Raw genomic sequence first — 18,364 nt, forward strand, 5'->3', positions numbered from 1 at the left:
ATAAATACCATATCTTTGGTTGGAATGTTAGACTTGAAGAAGGGACCATATAAAACGTTGAAAGGTAGCTATGCATTTCTAAGTTTCTAAAATTACGACGGTTGAGAAAATAGCATAATTTTTCTCGAATTTTATTATGGTTAGTAGTATTTTAAACGTGAAGGCACGACTAGTTAATTGCTAACCATAGACATAGCGCATCTATATTTAGGGTTAGTAATTAGTCATGCACCCACATACTTGCACACGTTAGTTGGGAGCTTAAAGCACGACATAGCATAGTTGGCCATAGCCATTGCAACCGCTTTGATAAGCACTTTCTTACCACCAAGAGAGAGACAATGTTCTGCCCATCCATTAATTCTCGACAATACTACATTTTCATTCGCACTTCTTCAAACAGCTGCTTCTTAGATGCAACAAAATCAGTATTTATGCTCAGATATTTTCCAAAAGGTTCTCTTTCCCGAATATGCAAAAGTCATTTCTATTCAGTTGTTTGGGACTGCTTCTGCTAATAAGTGCTTTTAACAAAGCGCTGTTCTTATAAAGTTGTTGAAAATTTCATAAAAAATTAAAGTGCTTCTTGAAGAAGTAGATGTCAAGTGCTTCTCCAGAAAAGAGCTTCTATGACGCAGAAGTGCTTCTAAATTTTTCTATCAAACGTTGTCAGAAACACTTTTAGTTGTCAAAAAGTACTTTTAGCCATTCTAAAAGCACTCCAAAACAAGCCAGCCTTTTGGGGCTGTTGCTACTAAAATAACAATGATTTTTTGTCAAAATCAATGCTTTTTGTCGCAGCCCTGCCTCGTAATCTTGCAGAGTATTAAGAATGCAAGAAGCCTCATGCTCATCTAATTTGCAAAAAATCATGAGATATTTAGTCATATACCAATTATTAGCACAAAAAATATAAATAAACCATACACCATTTAATTTCTATAAACAAACCCAAAAATAACTCCAAAAATAATAGTTGGGTCTATTTAATTTAATTTTGATTATTAAATTACTTTGATGTCCTATTGAGTGTTTTGGGTTTTTTTTATGAGGTTTTGGGGTTAGACTTGTTTTAAAAAATCGATGGTAGTTTTGTAACTTATAAGAAGTTAAAAGCCTATTTATTATGTTGTAAATGGGCTTTAAGTGTGTTTTTAAAGTCCATTTTATATAGGGTATTTTTATAATTTGGGCTTTAGCTTATGAATTTGGAAGATTCACTATTATACCCAATACATGAGCCCAAATTATGAAAAAACCATATATGAAATGGACTTTAGAAACACACCCAAAGCTCATTTACAATATAACAAAAAAAGCTTTTAACTTCTTTTAAATTACACAACTGCCATTGATTTCTTAAAACAAACCCACTCCAAAACCTCATAAAAATACCCAAAACTAGGGGTGGGCATCAAAACCGAAATACCGAAGTCATCCCGAAACCGTGCCAAACCGTGTCAATTTCGTGCCATCCCGTTTGGTGTTGATGCTTAAACGGGATGAAACCGTGTCATCCCGTTACTGTTTGGCACGACACCGGTATCAGATATGTGATCCCGTTTGGTGTCATACCGTACCGTACAGTAACTAATTAATATTAAATAATAAATATTAAAATATTATTTCCCCCCCTCCCTCTCTTTTCTTATTTTCTCGTCTTTCTCTTTTTTATTATCCTCCCTCTCTTTTTTAATTCTTTTTTCCTCTCTCTCTCTCTCTCTCTCTCTCTCTCTCTCTCTCTCTTTATTCTTTTTCCTTCTTCCTCTCTTCTTCTTTTCTTTCTTCTCTCTCCGTCTGCCCCATCTCTCTGTTCTTCTTTTTCTTCTTCTTCACTGCAGCAGACTCCACAGTCTCTTCTTCACCTTCCTTTTCACCTGAACCATCAACCGGGGCGACTATATCAGGTTGAACCTCAACTTTCTCCTCTTGCATGGGAGCAGCAGCAGGTTTCGATGCAAAAGACCCCTCACCTAGCTCAGCAAGAATCATATCCAAATCATCCTCTTCCTGAGCAGTCCTTCCACTTTTCTTCTTCTTTTTCTTACTTTTTGAAGTTTCTGGAACCTCTTTACTCTTGTTAACTTTAGCATCGTCAGCTTCAATTTTACTAGTTTCCTTACTTGGTTGTTCTGGTTCAACTACATCTGTATTTTCAGCCCCAACCTTAGTTTCTTCACTCGATGCAGTAATAACACTATTATCTTTCTTTTTGGAAGACTTCTTCTTACCTGTGAATGCAATCACAGATGCATCTTCGTCCTCAACTCCGTCATCACCAACTCTAGTTGATTCGGATACAGAAGTATTTGGCAGCTGCAAAAACTGAAGTTATTTGGCAGCTGCAAAAACTGAAGAAAAAAAATTCAAATTTTAGCCTAAGGTGAACGGTATCAGTTTTGATACCGAACCATCCCGATCCCGATTAGAGCCGGTATGGTTTGAACGTGTTTTGAAAATCTCCCATCCCGTGTCATACCGTCCCGATTCTCCTATTCGGGATTGACACCGGGATGACCTCCATCCCGTGTCATCCCGTACCGTGCCCACCCCTACCCAAAACACTCAATAGGGCATTCAAGTAATTTAATAATCAAAATTAAATTCAATAGAGCCAACTATCATTTTTTGACTCCTCCTATACTTTTCGATATGCATAGTTAGTCTTTTCCAATTCTTTCACACTCCTGTCACTATCAACTGCTCCATTATTTCACTCCCACAAAGCCAGACCACTTCTTGCTCTCCCCTACCTCCAACACTCCATTTCTGAAACATACCAAACACATCAATTCTTGCTAAATTACCATGCACATGGAAGCCAATCATGAGGAAAAACGCAACGCCGCCTTGAAGAGAGCCCTTCTCATACTAAGCTGCGTACTCTTATCAATAGGCGCATGCGGAGGCCCTTTGATAATGCGCCTCTACTTCATCCATGGAGGTAAACGTGTCTGGCTTTCCAGCTGGCTCGAAACCGGCGGCTGGCCAATCATCTTCATCCCCATAGCCCTAGCTTATTACCACCGCCGCACCACTGAAGGCCCTTCAACAAAACTCTTCTTCATGAAGCTCCCGCTCTTCATAGCCTCCGCCGTCATCGGCCTCCTCACCGGCATCGACGACTACCTCTACGCCTACGGCGTGGCCCGCCTTCCTGTCTCCACGGCATCCCTAATCACGGCTGCCCATCTGGCTTTCACTGCTCTTTTTGCATTTCTTCTTGTGAAGCAGAAGTTCACTTCTTACTCTATAAACTGCGTCTTCTTATTGACTATTGGCGCGGCTGTTTTGGGGCTGAACACTAGCGCTGATCGGCCAAACGGTGAATCCGATAAGCAGTATATTGCCGGGTTTATGATGACGTTGTCGGCGGCAGCTTTGTACGGGTTTGTGTTGCCGTTGGTGGAGTTGACATACAAGAAGGCCAAGCAGACCATTACTTATGCTTTGGTTCTTGAGGTTCAATTGGTTATGTGTTTGTTTGCTACTATTTTCTGCACTGTGGGGATGCTTATCAACAATGACTTCAAGGTTAGTGGTAATCCTAACCTCTCCTTCATCATCATCCAATCATTTATAGTTTCTGGAGATTTTACTTTAATCTTAATCATAATCATAATCATCTCCTTAATAATATTCATCGTTTCTGAACCGCACATTCTAACTCTACTTGATTGATAATAATATAGATTCTCAATTTCACAAGACAAGATTTCTCATACTTCAATATTGTTGTAATAATGTGAAATTTTATTAATTTTTAATTGCTGTAAAGATCCTATAGCCATAAAAAGATAATATTACTACTTATATATATACACACACTTAATTTAGGGTGGAACTAGTAGATAGAAAGTTATAAAGTGACTTTTAGAACCGCGAGGATAAGCTTTGGCTAGCTAGCTTGCAAGTTGCAAGTCCTTTTTGTATTTTCTGAAGAGTTAGTGTGATTTCTCAGTCGCCTAAGGCAACTGCGATTAGAATTCCTCATGTTGTAATGGATGATGATTATGATGATTTAGAGGAATAATTGCTTCAGAATTAAATAAATCTAAAGTATTAAAGTACCAACTGATCAATGTGGGCATTAAATACCATTTATTTTTAACAAATTGTCATGTCATATGTCTCACTATAATTGAGAAATTTTTGCAAAAGACCTACTAGCGTAGTAGTTTATAGCAATTCCCCCTCCAAGAAAGGTAATGTGAGTTAGAGTCTTAACATCTGTATAATTGAGAAAATAAATTTTTCTGATGCCTAGGATATTACTAATATGAGTTATAATATTCTCTAATGAATGTTCTTATACATTGATTTAAACCTCTTTAGGTTATTCCAAGAGAAGCAAGAAACTTCGAGCTTGGGGAAAGCAAATACTATGTGGTGCTTGTATTTAGTGCAATAGTTTGGCAGGGTTTCTTTCTGGGAGCCATAGGAATTATCTTCTGCGCCTCATCCTTGCTCTCTGGTATTGTAATTGCTGTTCTGCTCCCAGTTACAGAGATTCTAGCTGTTATTTTTTACCACGAGAAGTTTCAAGCAGAAAAGGGGGTTGCTCTTGCACTCTCCCTGTGGGGTTTTGTCTCATATTTCTATGGGGAGAGAAAATACAGCAAGCAAAAAGAAAGTGAAATGAAAAATGAAAAAGAAAAAGAAGTAGAAATAGGAAAGAAAGATACCCCAGAAACAGCAGAAGTTTCTCAACTCGATCCCTAGGCCATGAAAGCTCAAGCTGTTGTTTCATGTCTTCTTCTCTGTTGGAGTTTCCGAAGGAGGGAAAGGCTGCATCTTCTGTCATCGGCAGTTTATGTGAATTTGTACTTAAATGAAAAGGTTAAATTGAGAATATACATTGTCATAGATATATATATGCTACTTATGCACTTAATCACACCAAATTGTTTGAAGCGAAAGCAATCGAATATCCAGGATTTGAGAAATATTCCAAAGGAAAGAGGTTTTCAAGTAATTGTACTTGTACTTGTGCTACAGAACCAATTTAGGTTCAAAAGGCATTCACATTAACAAAAATTCTGAATTTTCTTGACCACAAAGCAATCAGGCATGAGAAGTAAAACAAGAAGCCGAGGAGCTCACCATGTGTTCGATACAAGGCCTCGCTCAGCGAGGAAAGCCTTCGAGGCCAATCAACTTGATCAACGGTCCAACGACGACACCAAACGCCTCCGAAGCTGCATTTCAGTACATATAAATTCTAAGCATAAAGCCAAATTGATGAAGAAAACAGAATGAGTCGTTAAGCTTCGTCTTCCTCACCAGACCAAGCAAGCACAATTTTCGCATTTTAGAGGTGTTTGGCTACTGTGAAGGATGAAGCTCCTCAAATTGTTGTGATTGGAAGCTCTGGAAATTCGAGAGAAGAAGAATCGAGAAACGAACAATCGGCGCGACTTTAAACAAGAAGTTGCGTGGCGGGGGGTTAAGTAGATCAAAACGGTGTCGTTCGGCAACATATTTACTTACTGCCTTTCTGATATTCTGGTCCCGACACGTACGGAACGCCCCTGATCTTTCTTCAACCAACGAAGAGGATCGGTGAGCTCTGCAGTTTGTACTTCCATGGCGACTAGCTGTGGGCTCTTCACTGGTCTGAGAAGGTGCGCCCCACACTTCGCGAACTCAGTCAGGTGGAAGAGGCAGCTGTCGTCGCTCTGCTCTTCGTCTTCGCCAGTTGAAAGGCGCAAGGACAACGAGCTCAAGAGCAAGATTTTTGGGCTCAAAAATCCGGGTCGGAGCGCAACCACTGTGATTCAGAAATGGGTCGACCGAGGCAACAAGGTCTCTGTTCTCGAACTCCGTCGCATTTCCATTCAACTCTTGAAATCTAAGCGCTTCGACCACGCTCTCCAGGTTTCAATTCTTCGTTTGTTTGCTCAAAATGTGCTTAAAGCTTGAAGATTAGGATATTTTTTAGAGTTTTTCAATCGAAATTTCTTCCTTTCCAAGATGAAAAATTGGAAAAATTGTCACTTCAGAAAAAGTAAGAATAAAATTTTCACAATGGTTGAATGGTGTTTGTTTTTTGAACTTTTAGATTGTTTTTCTGTGGATATCAGATACTAGCATGGATGGAGGCTCGAAGCGATTTTGGACTGTCGCCGGGTGATCATGCCGTGAGGTTGGAATCAATCATAAAAGTGAAGGGTATGTTGAAAGCTGAGGAGTATTTTGAGAATTTAGCTGCCACTGCTTCAAAAAAAGCTGCTTGTCTTCCTCTTCTTCATGGCTATGTTGTGGAAAAGGACACAGAGAAAGCAGAGGCTCTGATGCTGAAGCTTGGTGGGTTGGGGCTGATTGTGAGCCCTCATCCCTATAATGAGATGATGAAGTTGTATATGGGCACAAGTCAATTTGGGAAAGTGCCCCTTGTTGTAGTTCAAATGAAGAAAAACAAGATACCATTAACTGTTTTGTCCTACAACCTCTGGATGAATGCATGTGCCAACCTATCTGGGGTTGCTTCAGTAGGGATGGTTTACAAAGAAATGGTGAATGATGAGAATGTTCAGGTTGGATGGAGCACTTTGTCTACTTTAGCCAATGTCTATATGAAAGCAGGCCTTGTTGACAAAGCCAGCTTGGCCCTAAGAAGGGCTGAAGAGAAGTTGTCTGACTGTAACCGCCTTGGTTATTTTTTCCTCATTACGCAATATACTTCTTTAAAGATGAAAGAGGACGTCCTGCGTCTATGGGAAGCTAGTAAGGCAGTACCTGGGAGAATTCCATGTACTAATTACATGCATATACTGTTGTGCTTGGTGAAGCTAGGTGATATTGTGGAAGCAGAGAGGATTTTTATGGAGTGGGAGTCCACCTGCTTTAGGTACGATGTTCGAATCTCCAATGTCCTTCTAGGTGCATACATGCGGAATGGAATGGTAGAGAAAGCTGAGTCGTTGCATCTGCACACATTGCAGAGAGGCGGTCACCCGAATTATAAGACATGTGAGATCCTTATGGAAGGATGGCTGAAAAGCCAAAACATTGATAAAGCCATTGAAGCGATGAAAAGAGGGTTCAGTATGTTGCAAGATTGTCATTGGAGGCCATCGGATGATACTATAATGGCCTTTGCTGGTTATTTCGAAAGGCATGGGAATATTGAGGACGCAAATTGGTATGTCAGAGTTATCCATGATTTGGGTTGTGCAAGTTTGCCATTATACAAATCAGTGCTTAGACTGCACCTTTCTGCTCAGAGATCAGCCTCAGACATCCTTAAGATGATGGAGAAGGACATGATTGAGATGGATGATGAGACTTCTGCCCTTGTGAGCCTTCGAGGTGTGACTTTATAATCTGTGCTGTACAGTAAGTTCTAGTCGCTTACTGTGAAGGCTCATGGGGAACAATTTATGCTTCTCTGACTGTTTGTTCGTGAATCAAAGACAATGGTGAAATGGTTCATCAAAAATATAGAGCATAACATTTGAACATCAAGTGCCACATATAGAGGTCCCTTGATTCGGGGAAGTTGCTTCTTTATTAGTTAAGGTGGAGAAAAGATAGATCAGATGGTCTCTCTAGTTTCCTTATTTGAACAGAAACAAAGAGATGGAGCCCTTGTTGTAGATTGTTAGGGAAGATGGCTTCTTGGGTCCTTTTTCTTCAGTCAACAATTAATATTTGGTCATGATTCTTAAGGTATTAATGTTCTCGGCAATTATCTCATTTAAAAATTAAAAAAAATTGTTCTCGGCAATTATTTCATTTAAATGCTTATGAAAATGCAAAAATGTTTTCACATGTGTTTTACCGAGTTATTTATATATGATATCATGAATTGAGCTGAAGCCCATTTTATTCAAAGTACATAAGTGGTTCACATATTAACCATTTTTGTGAATGAAATGATGATAAAATATGCAGGAACCAGTCAGAGATGGTGGCAAAGACTTCAACTTGATGCTGCAGTCAAAATCTTGTGAAAGCCTCGGATGTGCTCCAGCAATATATCTTGAGGTGGCAGGCATTCTTTAAGAATGGGAAACTCAAGAACTCTTCCAAACCAAGCGTTGAGCAGTGGCATGGTCTCGGTATCAATCAGGTTTACCTCTGCAATCTCCTCGACTATTCTAGTCCACAATCCAATCCACCCAGCAGCTATGTCCGCAAAGCCTATGCTTTCACCTCCGAAAAACTGCTTTCCCCCAAGTCCACTTTCCAGGATCTTTAGATTCTCTCTTGCTTCTTTTGCAACCTTCTCTTTCTCCTCCCCTTTCTTGGTGAATGCACTCATAATTGATGGCACACACTGAAATGAAGAACAATAAATGGGATATAGTTTCTAAATTGGTTAACTAAATTTTGTATATATATTGTAAAAATTGCTCAATAGTTCACTCCATCTATCAACCAGAAATTTTTGCAGTATTTGCTGTTATGTGAGAAATGTACTGGTAATGCATGAATAGAACATAGTTAGTTCTTGTTGATCCCAGATCGTTCGTGGAAACTAAAGTCAAGTGGTAATAGTATTACAGTATAGCTTGTTCTATTACCTTTTCGTCAACAAATTTTGCCCAGAAGCGCGCCTGAGCTCGTTCGTAGGGATCTTCTGGCAGGATTGGATTTTGCTTCCATGTTTCTTCAATGTATTCGAGTATAATCAGCGACTCCGCCACCGGCTTGCCATCATGCACAAGAACTGGTATTTTTTTGTGCACAGGATTGTACTGCAAGAGCAGGGGACTTTTGTTTGCGAGGTCTTCTTCAACATACTGGTACTCAATTTCTTTCAGTTTTAGAGTCCACTTGACTCTGAGAGCAAAAGGACTTGCCCAATACCCAAGCAACTTCACAGAGTCTGCAGACATGGTTAGATTTTCATGGTGCCATATTCCCAACTCAACATGGCAATTTATAGACTCAAATCTTTGCTTGGCTTAGCTCATTAACCAAGCCAATAACGTCATTGCTGATGTCAAAACAAAGACTAGAGAGCTTTGTTTTTTTTTTAAATCAAGAAGACTAGAGAGCTTGGGGTGGAAGCAGGGACGAACCCACTAGCACGCTAACCTGGGCTAAAGCCCAGATAACTTGTTTTTTATTTAAGCTAAATTAATACTCTAGCCTAGGTCATCTAAATAAATATTATTAACTATTCCCATTAGGATAAGGCTACCCACCCAAATAAAATATTACTAATCCCACTAGGACTGACTGACCAAGCCAACAAATAAATAAAAAGAATCAAACCCCACACCCTACGTGAAAACACATTAGACTCTTAGAGCATATATTCTCTTAGGACCGCATTCAAGCCTTCAAGAATATTGATTCCATCCCTATATTACTTGAGCGCTTAATTGAGACAAAATTAGCAGAAACATACTACTTGATTGACAGATTGATTCGTTTGGTGCTAACTCTTCCTATGTCTACAGCAACAATAGAACGAGCATTTTCATGTATGAGACTTATTAAAAATCGACTTCGGAATAAGATAGGTGATGAGTTTCTTGCTGATTGTATGCTACTTCATATTGAAAGAGAATTAGCTGATAATATAGATAATGAATCAATAATTGGTGATTTTAATGCTATGAAGACTCGAAGGGTGCAACTTATATAAGTGCTAGCTATTTCAGGGGTAAGGCTCATTATGTCCCCCCCCCATATATTTTTTTTGTTATCAATGAAATTTACTCGTACCGTTGAGTTTTCAATATGTTTGTACGTAAGGTAAATTTAGCCCATGCCATTTTGAAATCCTGGGTCCGTCCCTGGGTGTAAGCAATATGAAGACTTAGAAGGGTCAGATATGGAGACATCAGGACGTGCATTCAACCAGTCTGAGTCATATAACCAAAAAGTTTCGAGTCTTTTTCCTTTTTTTGGACCTGCAATGTTGTAATTGGGCCAGACGAATTCTCGCACACACACTTTTGACTTCAGTCATCCTTTAGTTAAAGTTTAAAAAATAATAATAATAAAACTCAAATATTTTTGCCAGATAAAGACTCAATTAGAAATTGAATAATATGTCAATACTAAATTATTCTTAATTCCAATTATCAAAATTGTTTGAAGATAATAAATGGATATTTAACATTTCTCATAGGGAGATACAAAAAAAACGCAAATTCTTTTTGTTTTTTATTTGGCGTGTTCGTTTGGTATTGCTTATTTGGGGTGATAAGTGATTTTTAAAAAAATTTGGAAAATTCAGTCCGTTTGGTAAACTGTGAGAAAATCACTTATTGTTAAAAATTGATGTAAGAGAAAGCTATAAGGAAAAGCAACTAATGAGGTGATTTTATTTTTTGATTAGTCAGGAATTAGTTTCAAAGAGGCGAGGGGTTTAGGGCCCGTTCGGTGGTGTTTTTAGAGCTCCATTTTCATTTTCTGAGTGCCAAAACGGTTGGAATATGCGTTCGATGGGGAAGTCTAAAAACACAGGAAACAACTTCATAAAACGAATTCCAACTTTACGTTATAAAACTGAAAACAACAATTTGACGTTTCCAGCGTTTTCAGAGAATGCAGATTCAACATTTCCAAAAGCAAAATAGAAACGAAAATAATTGTCACCGACTCACCGCCATAATCAAACCCCAACCACCGCTGTCCAACCCGCTACAACGTCCACCTTCAAACCCAACACCGCCATGGCTGTCAGACCATCGCCACCGCTATTGCTCCTGCCACTGCCACCAAACCTCACAGACCCAGTCCCCACATCACCACCACCATCCCAATTGAATCACCACCAAACACCCAATCCAACCCAATACACATCATCGCCACTTAGTAAAAGCAATCGGCACCAGACTCCTCCACCACCCATACCCAATAGAAGCACCATCACCACCCAATCGAACCAGCACTATCAAGCCAATTGAACAACCACAAAACCCATCTACCTAATTTTGTTGCTAGGAGAATGTGACCTTGAAACTTTGAAAATGAGGGACAATAAGAACAAGAGGTTGTTTATAGAGATCTCAAAGACTTAGAGGTGTTTAGTTAACAAAAATGGGGGGAGAGAGAGAGAGAGATATATGTTTAGATCATGAAAATGAGGTGGGGTGTTCTGAACCCCCCCCAAAAAAAATAAGAGATGGTGTGTTTGTTTTTTTCTTTTCTTTAGCTTTTTTATTTTTTATTTTATTGTTTATCAACCTTTCCTTTGTTTAAAAGAGTGGGTTGAAGTTATTTCTTATTAGTTTTTTTTAAAGATAATTATTATTTTTTATATACATAAAATTGTGTTATAGTTTTTTTATCAGACATTAACAAAAACACCTTTGAAATATAGCTCACATATTATTATTCTCAAATTGTACTACCAGACACGTTTTCACTGTTTTTATTTTCTAAATATGTTTTCAAATTAATCTACCAGATGCATTCTCGAATCCTAAAAATGCAAATTTGTTTTCTCGTTTTCATTCTCTGAAAATATTCTCAGAAAACATTCTCCGAAAACGTTCCCAGACGGGCCCTTAATGATTATGCGGGAATTATTTTCTAATCATGCGGGAATCCGTACCAATAACACTTCTAACAAAAAATTTACCAAATGCCAAACAGTTTTCTCTCACAACTGATTTCTCTCACAACAAATCTGACAGCACAACAATGCCAAACTAGCCATACATCTTTTGGCCACAATTCCTACAACTATATTTGTGCCTACTATGATGTAATTGTAATCTACCCTACGACTCATCACTATATTATATTTGTAAAGTGTGGTAAATAGTGTGCTTTATTTGCCTATAAAATGCAAGGCATTAAAATACAAGTTTCTAAGAAGATCAATCCTATTGTTATCATTCTCTCCAAAATTGTCCCTAAATTTTACTAGTTTTATAATATTAAGTATATTTTTCATCATGTACACCTTTAAATTAGATAAACAGACCCAATTATGCTGACATCAACATTTGTTTCTGGTGGGTCAGCAATTACAAACTATAAGAGCAATGATGTAACACACTTAGAGCATTTCCACCCCAACAACCTAACACAGGCAAAAGGCCCCCTATGTCTCAAAAACCATTTTCAACGCAACAATCTAGCCCGGGCAGATGGTGGGCTCCACCAAGCCTGGGCAGGCCCGAAAGTAAGAACAACACGAGCTGTTGTCTGAGGGTGATGACATCAACCTGACGTCATCAACATTAAAAAATCGAAAAAATTATGAAAACTTCCCAATTAGAAATAATTTTTTTATACATACCTAGCAAATTTTTAATATAATTAATCTCATGCATATAAATAAAATTAATTCTATATGAGTAGTAATTGTTCTTGGGTTACCATAGGTGGAAAAGTAAAATAAAAAAGGGTAGGACAATCACTATTTACATAAATAGTGTCCGTCCTTACTTGCCCTTGCCGAAGTGCCCTTAAAAGGAAGCTTACTAATTTTTTTTTATAAGTAGAAAAGCCAACAAATAATAAGCTTAAAACATTTTTGCTTAATTATTATACGCAATTATCCATCTCATTATTTGATACAAGCCACTGGCTAAACCCCATACCAGAGACATTTTCTTGAAACAAGACAACAAAGTTCATCCTAAGATTAACTATCCATCATTTCTGATAATTTTTGGGTAAAGTCAATTCCAATACAAAATTGTGCTTCATACTATGAAGTTACGTAAGAGATGATAACGCCCGTGCAACATTTCGAGATATCCGATCATGTATTGGCTCCTGAACGAAAAGCCAAAATTATGTCACAATAATCTATACATAATAATACTATATCAATTATAACAAGTTCTTTTTTTTTTATTACCTCTGTTGAGGGCAGCTTGAATTCTGATTTTGTTATTGTCTCATACAAGAAAATATACCTGTCATCGTAGAGTAATGTCAGTTCTGCTAGTGGTAGATGCAACTTACACACACTTCAGTATGGAGTTGATTCTATTCAGACACAAGGGGGCCAGTGGAGAGAGGGGAGGAGAGGGTGGGAAAGCAAGGGGAAAGAAAGAGACTGCCCGAGCAATCTTCTAGGTTTAAATAGAATCATCCTAAAAGACAACACAAGCAGAAACATGTGATCACTGATCACAAAGAACTTGACTAGCAACTTGTACTTATACATAGAATCATTAGCTATGCTTTCTGCTGATCACTTTATGTGTAAAAATCAACAAAGCAATTGCAAAGAAACTGAGGGAAAAGTGAGGGAAAAGCAAGGGAAAAGAAAGAGACTGCCCGAGCAATCTTCTAGGTTTAAATAGAATCATCCTAAAAGACAACACAAGCAGAAACATGATGATCACAAAGAACTTGACTAGCAATTTGTAGTTTAACACTTATACATAGAATCATTAGCTATGCTTTCTGCTGATCACTTTATGTGTAAAAATCAACAAAGCAATTGCAAACACTGCCATAATCACAACAACAGTAAAATCATTGGAAATAAATGGATCTTAGCATCCAAGAAGCATGTAGAAGACATTATTATATAATATAAATTATGATAAAGCACAATAAAGAAGTGGCATACCGCCAAGATAGCTCACGAACGAGTTCCTCAGGAGCATCAGGGAGGACCTAAGTTTTTGTACTATCAGTGTGAGATTTGATGTTTCATATGCTCAAACCCAAAAAGGAAATATAATTGGGGTTTATGTGACTACCTCATCTTCATAAGGATTGCAATGATCTTTGAACCACAACCTCAAGAACTCCTTAGAATCAAAAGATTTAAATGTCAGCAACTTGCTGATAAAATGTAATTCGTCTATAAGATCAAAAGAACAAAAAAGCAAAAGGAACATGAAGTATAAAATACATCGCATACTTTATCAACATTTTCAGGTTCAAGGCCATTCTTAAACCGCTCCTCATAAGTATGTGCAATCCAATATCTGCTTGAATCAGGTGTATGCACCTAGAATGGCAAGTGGAGGAAAAAATAAAATTTAACTCTCGTTACATTATCTGAATATGTGTATTGTGATTGAGAAAGAACTACAAAAACTTTGAACAAGACAATGTTAAACCTCATCAATCAAAAGAATGGAACCATCTTGGCCCTTTCCAAATTCATATTTTGTGTCTACTAATATCAAGCCATGTTCCAGAGCCACGCGCTGCAACATGAAAGAAATGGTAAAACTGGTTAGTGTGGCTGACATCTATTATTTAGATAACAAATTGATTCGGTCAGTATCTAAAGTCAATTATGATCATTCCCACAAGCATACACCGTTGAGTACCTTGGCCAATATATTTATTTGGATTGATCAATAGTATGAATGCTCAATAAACTTACACACAAGCATGCGCACACACAAAATTCTTGCTATTGTCCAGCCATAAGGACACTGAATACAGCGTTCAAGTCAGAGATCAAAGCATATGACACAAACTTTTGAGCCCACATGTTTGATATGGAACCAGTAAAAATTGAAACAAAAGGAAGGGAAAAAAAAAATCAAAGACAGTAGAAACTGCTCAAAAGAATTTGTTAATGCTTGCTCTTCCAACTTTTCCTCATTGTAGCCTTTCTTCTATTCTACTTTTTTCGTGAAAATAAGAAGTCTATAATACAATCTCATTCAGAAAACCTATAATCCCATTATGTTTTCAGATCGTTAAATTTTAAAAGGTTCATAACAGTAAGATGATAACAAGAAAGGCAAGTTACCTGTCCATACTCGAACAAGCTTAATGCTTTCCTACTTACTTCATCATACTCGGCTTGAGTCATCAGTCCACGTTCAACGATCTGCAAGAAAATTGCATCAAGTTAACTGAACTGAAGTGTATAGAGGAGAACAAATGAAGACCGACATGTAACACATTACATATAGGCACATGTATGTTATATTAATACATTCCACTCCAAAAGAAAATCCAGCAGAACATCCCAGAATGACTTGGTTTCATCTCCAACACAAATTGACTTATCAGTTATTAGGTTTACAGCTTAAATCCCTAATCTACCCAGATTTCTTCTCCTTCCCCCCTTTTTCCCTTTAGGTAACAAATGATATCAAAGAGAGACCAAACCTCATCTGGGGTAACAGGAACGTCATGATCTGCCGCCTTAGTTGTTGGTGTGAGTATATTTGCAGGAAGTTTTTGGCTTTTTGCCAAGCCTATAATATCAATAAACCATCAGACTTAAAATTTTGGTTTTAAAATAAAGCGATGCATTGATTAGAAAGCGCACCATCTGGGAGTGCATTGCCACAGTAATTCCGAACACCATTATTGTACACTGTCCATAGTGACGTATCAGTACTTCCCGTCACGAAACCTCTGACTACAAAATTAGAAGCAAAAGTAGTGTAAAGACAGCTTAATTTATGTATGTATGGTGCAAGTACTCGAATTCAAATCAAGCCAAGTTGTTTGAAGATTATACCTTTCCTTCATGATTATGAGAAGAAGAAATATATATACCTCTATATAGTTGTTTCCTCTCAAAACTTCCATGTGTATGTTTATATTGTTTTGTTATCCTCTCAAAACACTAAGTATATGCATAAATAGCTAATTTTATACAAATGGAGCAAATAGTGCAGGTAACAGCAAAAGAGCTGCCAAAACAGAAATTCTAAAGGTAAAATGGAGGCTTCCAACACTGAAGTTCAAAAATAAGACACATATGGATGATTTTTTTTTTTTTTAAAGAAATTTGAATCCATAATCCTATTCCTCAAATACAAGTGTGCTGGGACATTAAGCAATCTAGGATACTAACCACTTAAAAAGAATTTATATTGATACAGAATGAGTATATCGGAAAGTCCATTTTCCTCCAGTTCTTCTTTTTTTTTCAAACAATGCCTTGAATATGTAACATCTTTAACACAAAAGTTTTACCTTTTACTAAAACTTGCATTTTCCCTCACTCAGAATAGAAAGAAACTTCAAGCACAAAAAAAATGAAGTAGCTCACTAGCCAATTAAAAAGTGCTAAACACTATGATTATAACATCTTACCCACAAATTCAACAGGAAAAACAGAACATTTCTTTGCAATTGTTACATTTTCATCTGGAGCCGAAACAACTGCGTTTGAAGTTATGTGTTGAGTTTTGTCAAACCACCATAAACTTGTCTCATTGAGAACCTGAAATCACAGAACCAACGAAATTCAGAAACTACTAATTATCCATAAACCATGTAGTAAGTATTTTAATTAGCATACTTTCTGACTGTTCTTTTTTCTCTTTCCATAAAAAATTCAACTAAATTTAATACAGAAAATTCACATATAAGGAATTCATTTCTTTGGGGTCAGAACTAAGAACAGACCTGGCCTTTGAAGGGAATGGAAGCAAGAATTCTGTCAAATGCACTTTGCCTATCCGTGGTGACCATAACTAGATAATCCCCACTGTCATAAACATCTCTAACCTGGAAAACAGAGAATTAGTCTCTTTTTCCATTAAGTCAAAAGCCCAAAAGCTAGTTGCTTGAAAAGCAAAAGCCTAAGTTTTTTATTCAGCACAATTCACTAGAGGCATTGAAATAAACAAAATAAAGCAAAAAGAAGAAAAGATTTGTTCTTTTCCTTTGGGTTTTATACCTTGCCTCTAGTTTTGGATTTGAGGCCGGGAACTGTGAGAAGCAGGTTGGTTTCGGAGAGGCAGTGAGACGACGAATTCTTGATAGCACCAAGTACCTCTTCCTTGCGAGCACTGTTGATCAGAACGTCTAAGGACGGTGGTTTCTGGTGCTGCTGTTGATTTTGGCCCGCCGTCACTGACATGGAGATTGTTGAGAAGTTTTTGGATTTGGGTTTTGGGGTTCTGAAGGTTGAGATGGAATAGAAAGAGGGGTTGGGGTTTGGGAGCTTGGGGATGAGGGTCTTGGGGGGGTTTAAGGTTGGACCATACTGAGCCATTTTCACAGTTGAAGTTCTGGAGTCTCGCGGTGGCTGATTGTGCCGTTGGCGCCTCTTATATAATGTGATTTTGTTAAAGGCCGCGCTTCCAACTTTTTGATTGCGTGAAACATCTCTGCAACTAAGCCCAAAATAAAAAATATAAAAAAATAGGCCAGCAAAAATGAATAAAACGAACGGTTTAATCCGAGGCTAGTGTGTCCAATATTTGTGTGACACCAAAAAAAAAAAAGTTCAACGTACGAGTTTCATTGAACAAAAAAACAAAAGTTAATTTATATTTCTTCTTATAATTAGATATTAAGATATTTTTTACTTTAAATGTAAACTTTTTTTGTACAAACTTTTGTATAATAGGGGAAAATCCATGCCAAATGTCATGCCTAGTTAAGAATTTATGTAATTTAGCGATCCAGCTTCTTTTCTCTTCTTCTCTCTTTTTCTCCCTCCTTCTTGGTTTTCCCTTCTCTACAACCCCTCTTGTTTCAGAGGTTTTCCCCTAGAACTAACCCATGCAGCTAATAAATCGAGCGACTCTCTACCCTATCATATTGTAGAGAGTTTTTCCCCAGTTTTATGATGGGTTTTGTTTTCCCTAGTTTTGTACTGGGGTTTATTTCTCTCTAGTCCTTTTGGACTAGCTTTTCAAGATCTTTTATGTTGTGGAGGTAGAGTTGCTAGATCTAGATGGATCTTTCATTACTGGGTGATGTGAGATCATGTGGAATGTTGGAGGTGTTGTGGCCTTCTTTGGCCGAGTGAGTGTTGAGTGGTAAGGCCCTTTCACTTTTGGTGCTTCTAGTTTCTTATTCAACTAGAATATGTTGTTCTCATGATCTCTCTTATGCATTGGTGCTGCAAGGACCCTTCTTGATCATCTATATGTTAATGTTTATCTCTCACAGTCTTGCTAGATTTATTTTTCCAGATTTATTGTATATAAGAACCTCCATTTGGGGTGTGTTCTTCTTTTACATCTCTTGTTTTTGCCCCTATATTAATGAAATTATGCTTGTTCAAAAAATTAAAAAAATATGTCATGCCTAGTTTGGGTTTATTTCATGCTCATGTCACGTCATGCCTGTTGAGCTAAATACTTTTGTGAGCCTAATCCATGGACTTTTCCATGGCACAATACGTTCAACACCTCTAATAGACAAGTAGAGGCCGTTGCAAAACAAATGGAATTTTAAAAATGGTTAATTTTACTTTACCATTGTTTACATTAGAATTTAGCTATCATGATCGCTTTTAGATCTGCCAATATTGTACACAACTCATTAAAAGCAAGGGTAAATCTTTTTAAAAAAAAATTCTGTGATTATGTTCATGGGTCCTACTTCATACTTGTTCTTTTTCTCATTAACTTTTTGTATATCTCAAGTCTCATATTTGGTGTGTAAATATTTAAGATATTTTATCAACAATTTTAGCTTTTGTTTGGAACTTTGACAAATGTTCATCATTGATTTTTTTTAGGTATGTATGGCTGAAAGATGTTTT

At 37.4% G+C, this 18,364-nt stretch overlaps 4 protein-coding genes and 1 long non-coding RNA gene across 5 annotated transcripts; 2 read left to right on the forward strand and 3 right to left on the reverse strand.

Annotated features, from left to right (window-relative positions):
• The first annotated feature begins 2,808 nt into the window (after positions 1–2,808).
• On the forward strand, positions 2,809–4,854 carry LOC110751938 (purine permease 3-like). Its single transcript, XM_021952499.2, has 2 exons — positions 2,809–3,534; positions 4,336–4,854. Exons 1-2 carry the CDS (start codon positions 2,809–2,811, stop codon positions 4,720–4,722), a joined length of 1,113 nt encoding a protein of 370 aa, XP_021808191.2. The 3' UTR covers positions 4,723–4,854.
• LOC148298068 (uncharacterized) lies at positions 4,539–5,425 on the reverse strand. Its single transcript, XR_015835312.1, has 2 exons — positions 5,284–5,425; positions 4,539–5,198 (listed from the first exon to the last, which is right to left on the reverse strand). It is a non-coding gene; the product is annotated as an uncharacterized LOC148298068 (long non-coding RNA).
• A 161-nt stretch (positions 5,426–5,586) lies between these two features.
• Positions 5,587–8,153, forward strand: LOC110751937 (Tetratricopeptide repeat (TPR)-like superfamily protein). The gene is made up of 3 exons (XM_021952498.2): positions 5,587–5,877; positions 6,084–7,671; positions 7,897–8,153. The coding sequence occupies exons 1-2, from the start codon at positions 5,587–5,589 to the stop codon at positions 7,323–7,325; spliced, it is 1,533 nt and encodes a 510-aa protein (XP_021808190.1). The 3' UTR covers positions 7,326–7,671; positions 7,897–8,153.
• Positions 7,766–8,869, reverse strand: LOC110751939 (glutathione transferase GST 23). The gene is made up of 2 exons (XM_021952500.2): positions 8,529–8,869; positions 7,766–8,281 (listed from the first exon to the last, which is right to left on the reverse strand). The coding sequence occupies exons 1-2, from the start codon at positions 8,841–8,843 to the stop codon at positions 7,925–7,927; spliced, it is 672 nt and encodes a 223-aa protein (XP_021808192.1). The 5' UTR covers positions 8,844–8,869; the 3' UTR covers positions 7,766–7,924.
• Positions 8,870–12,432: 3,563 nt separating this feature from the next.
• Positions 12,433–16,992, reverse strand: PUR7 (purin 7). Its single transcript, XM_021952407.2, has 12 exons — positions 16,544–16,992; positions 16,270–16,371; positions 15,955–16,084; positions 15,179–15,271; positions 15,016–15,104; positions 14,651–14,731; positions 14,004–14,093; positions 13,802–13,891; positions 13,638–13,688; positions 13,505–13,551; positions 12,782–12,839; positions 12,433–12,696 (listed from the first exon to the last, which is right to left on the reverse strand). Exons 1-12 carry the CDS (start codon positions 16,859–16,861, stop codon positions 12,637–12,639), a joined length of 1,209 nt encoding a protein of 402 aa, XP_021808099.2. The 5' UTR covers positions 16,862–16,992; the 3' UTR covers positions 12,433–12,636.
• Between the last annotated feature and the right edge of the window lie 1,372 nt (positions 16,993–18,364).

Source organism: Prunus avium, chromosome 1 (genome assembly GCF_965620075.1).
Source record: "Prunus avium chromosome 1, drPruAviu1.hap1.1, whole genome shotgun sequence".
NCBI classification, from domain to species: Eukaryota; Viridiplantae; Streptophyta; class Magnoliopsida; order Rosales; family Rosaceae; genus Prunus; species Prunus avium.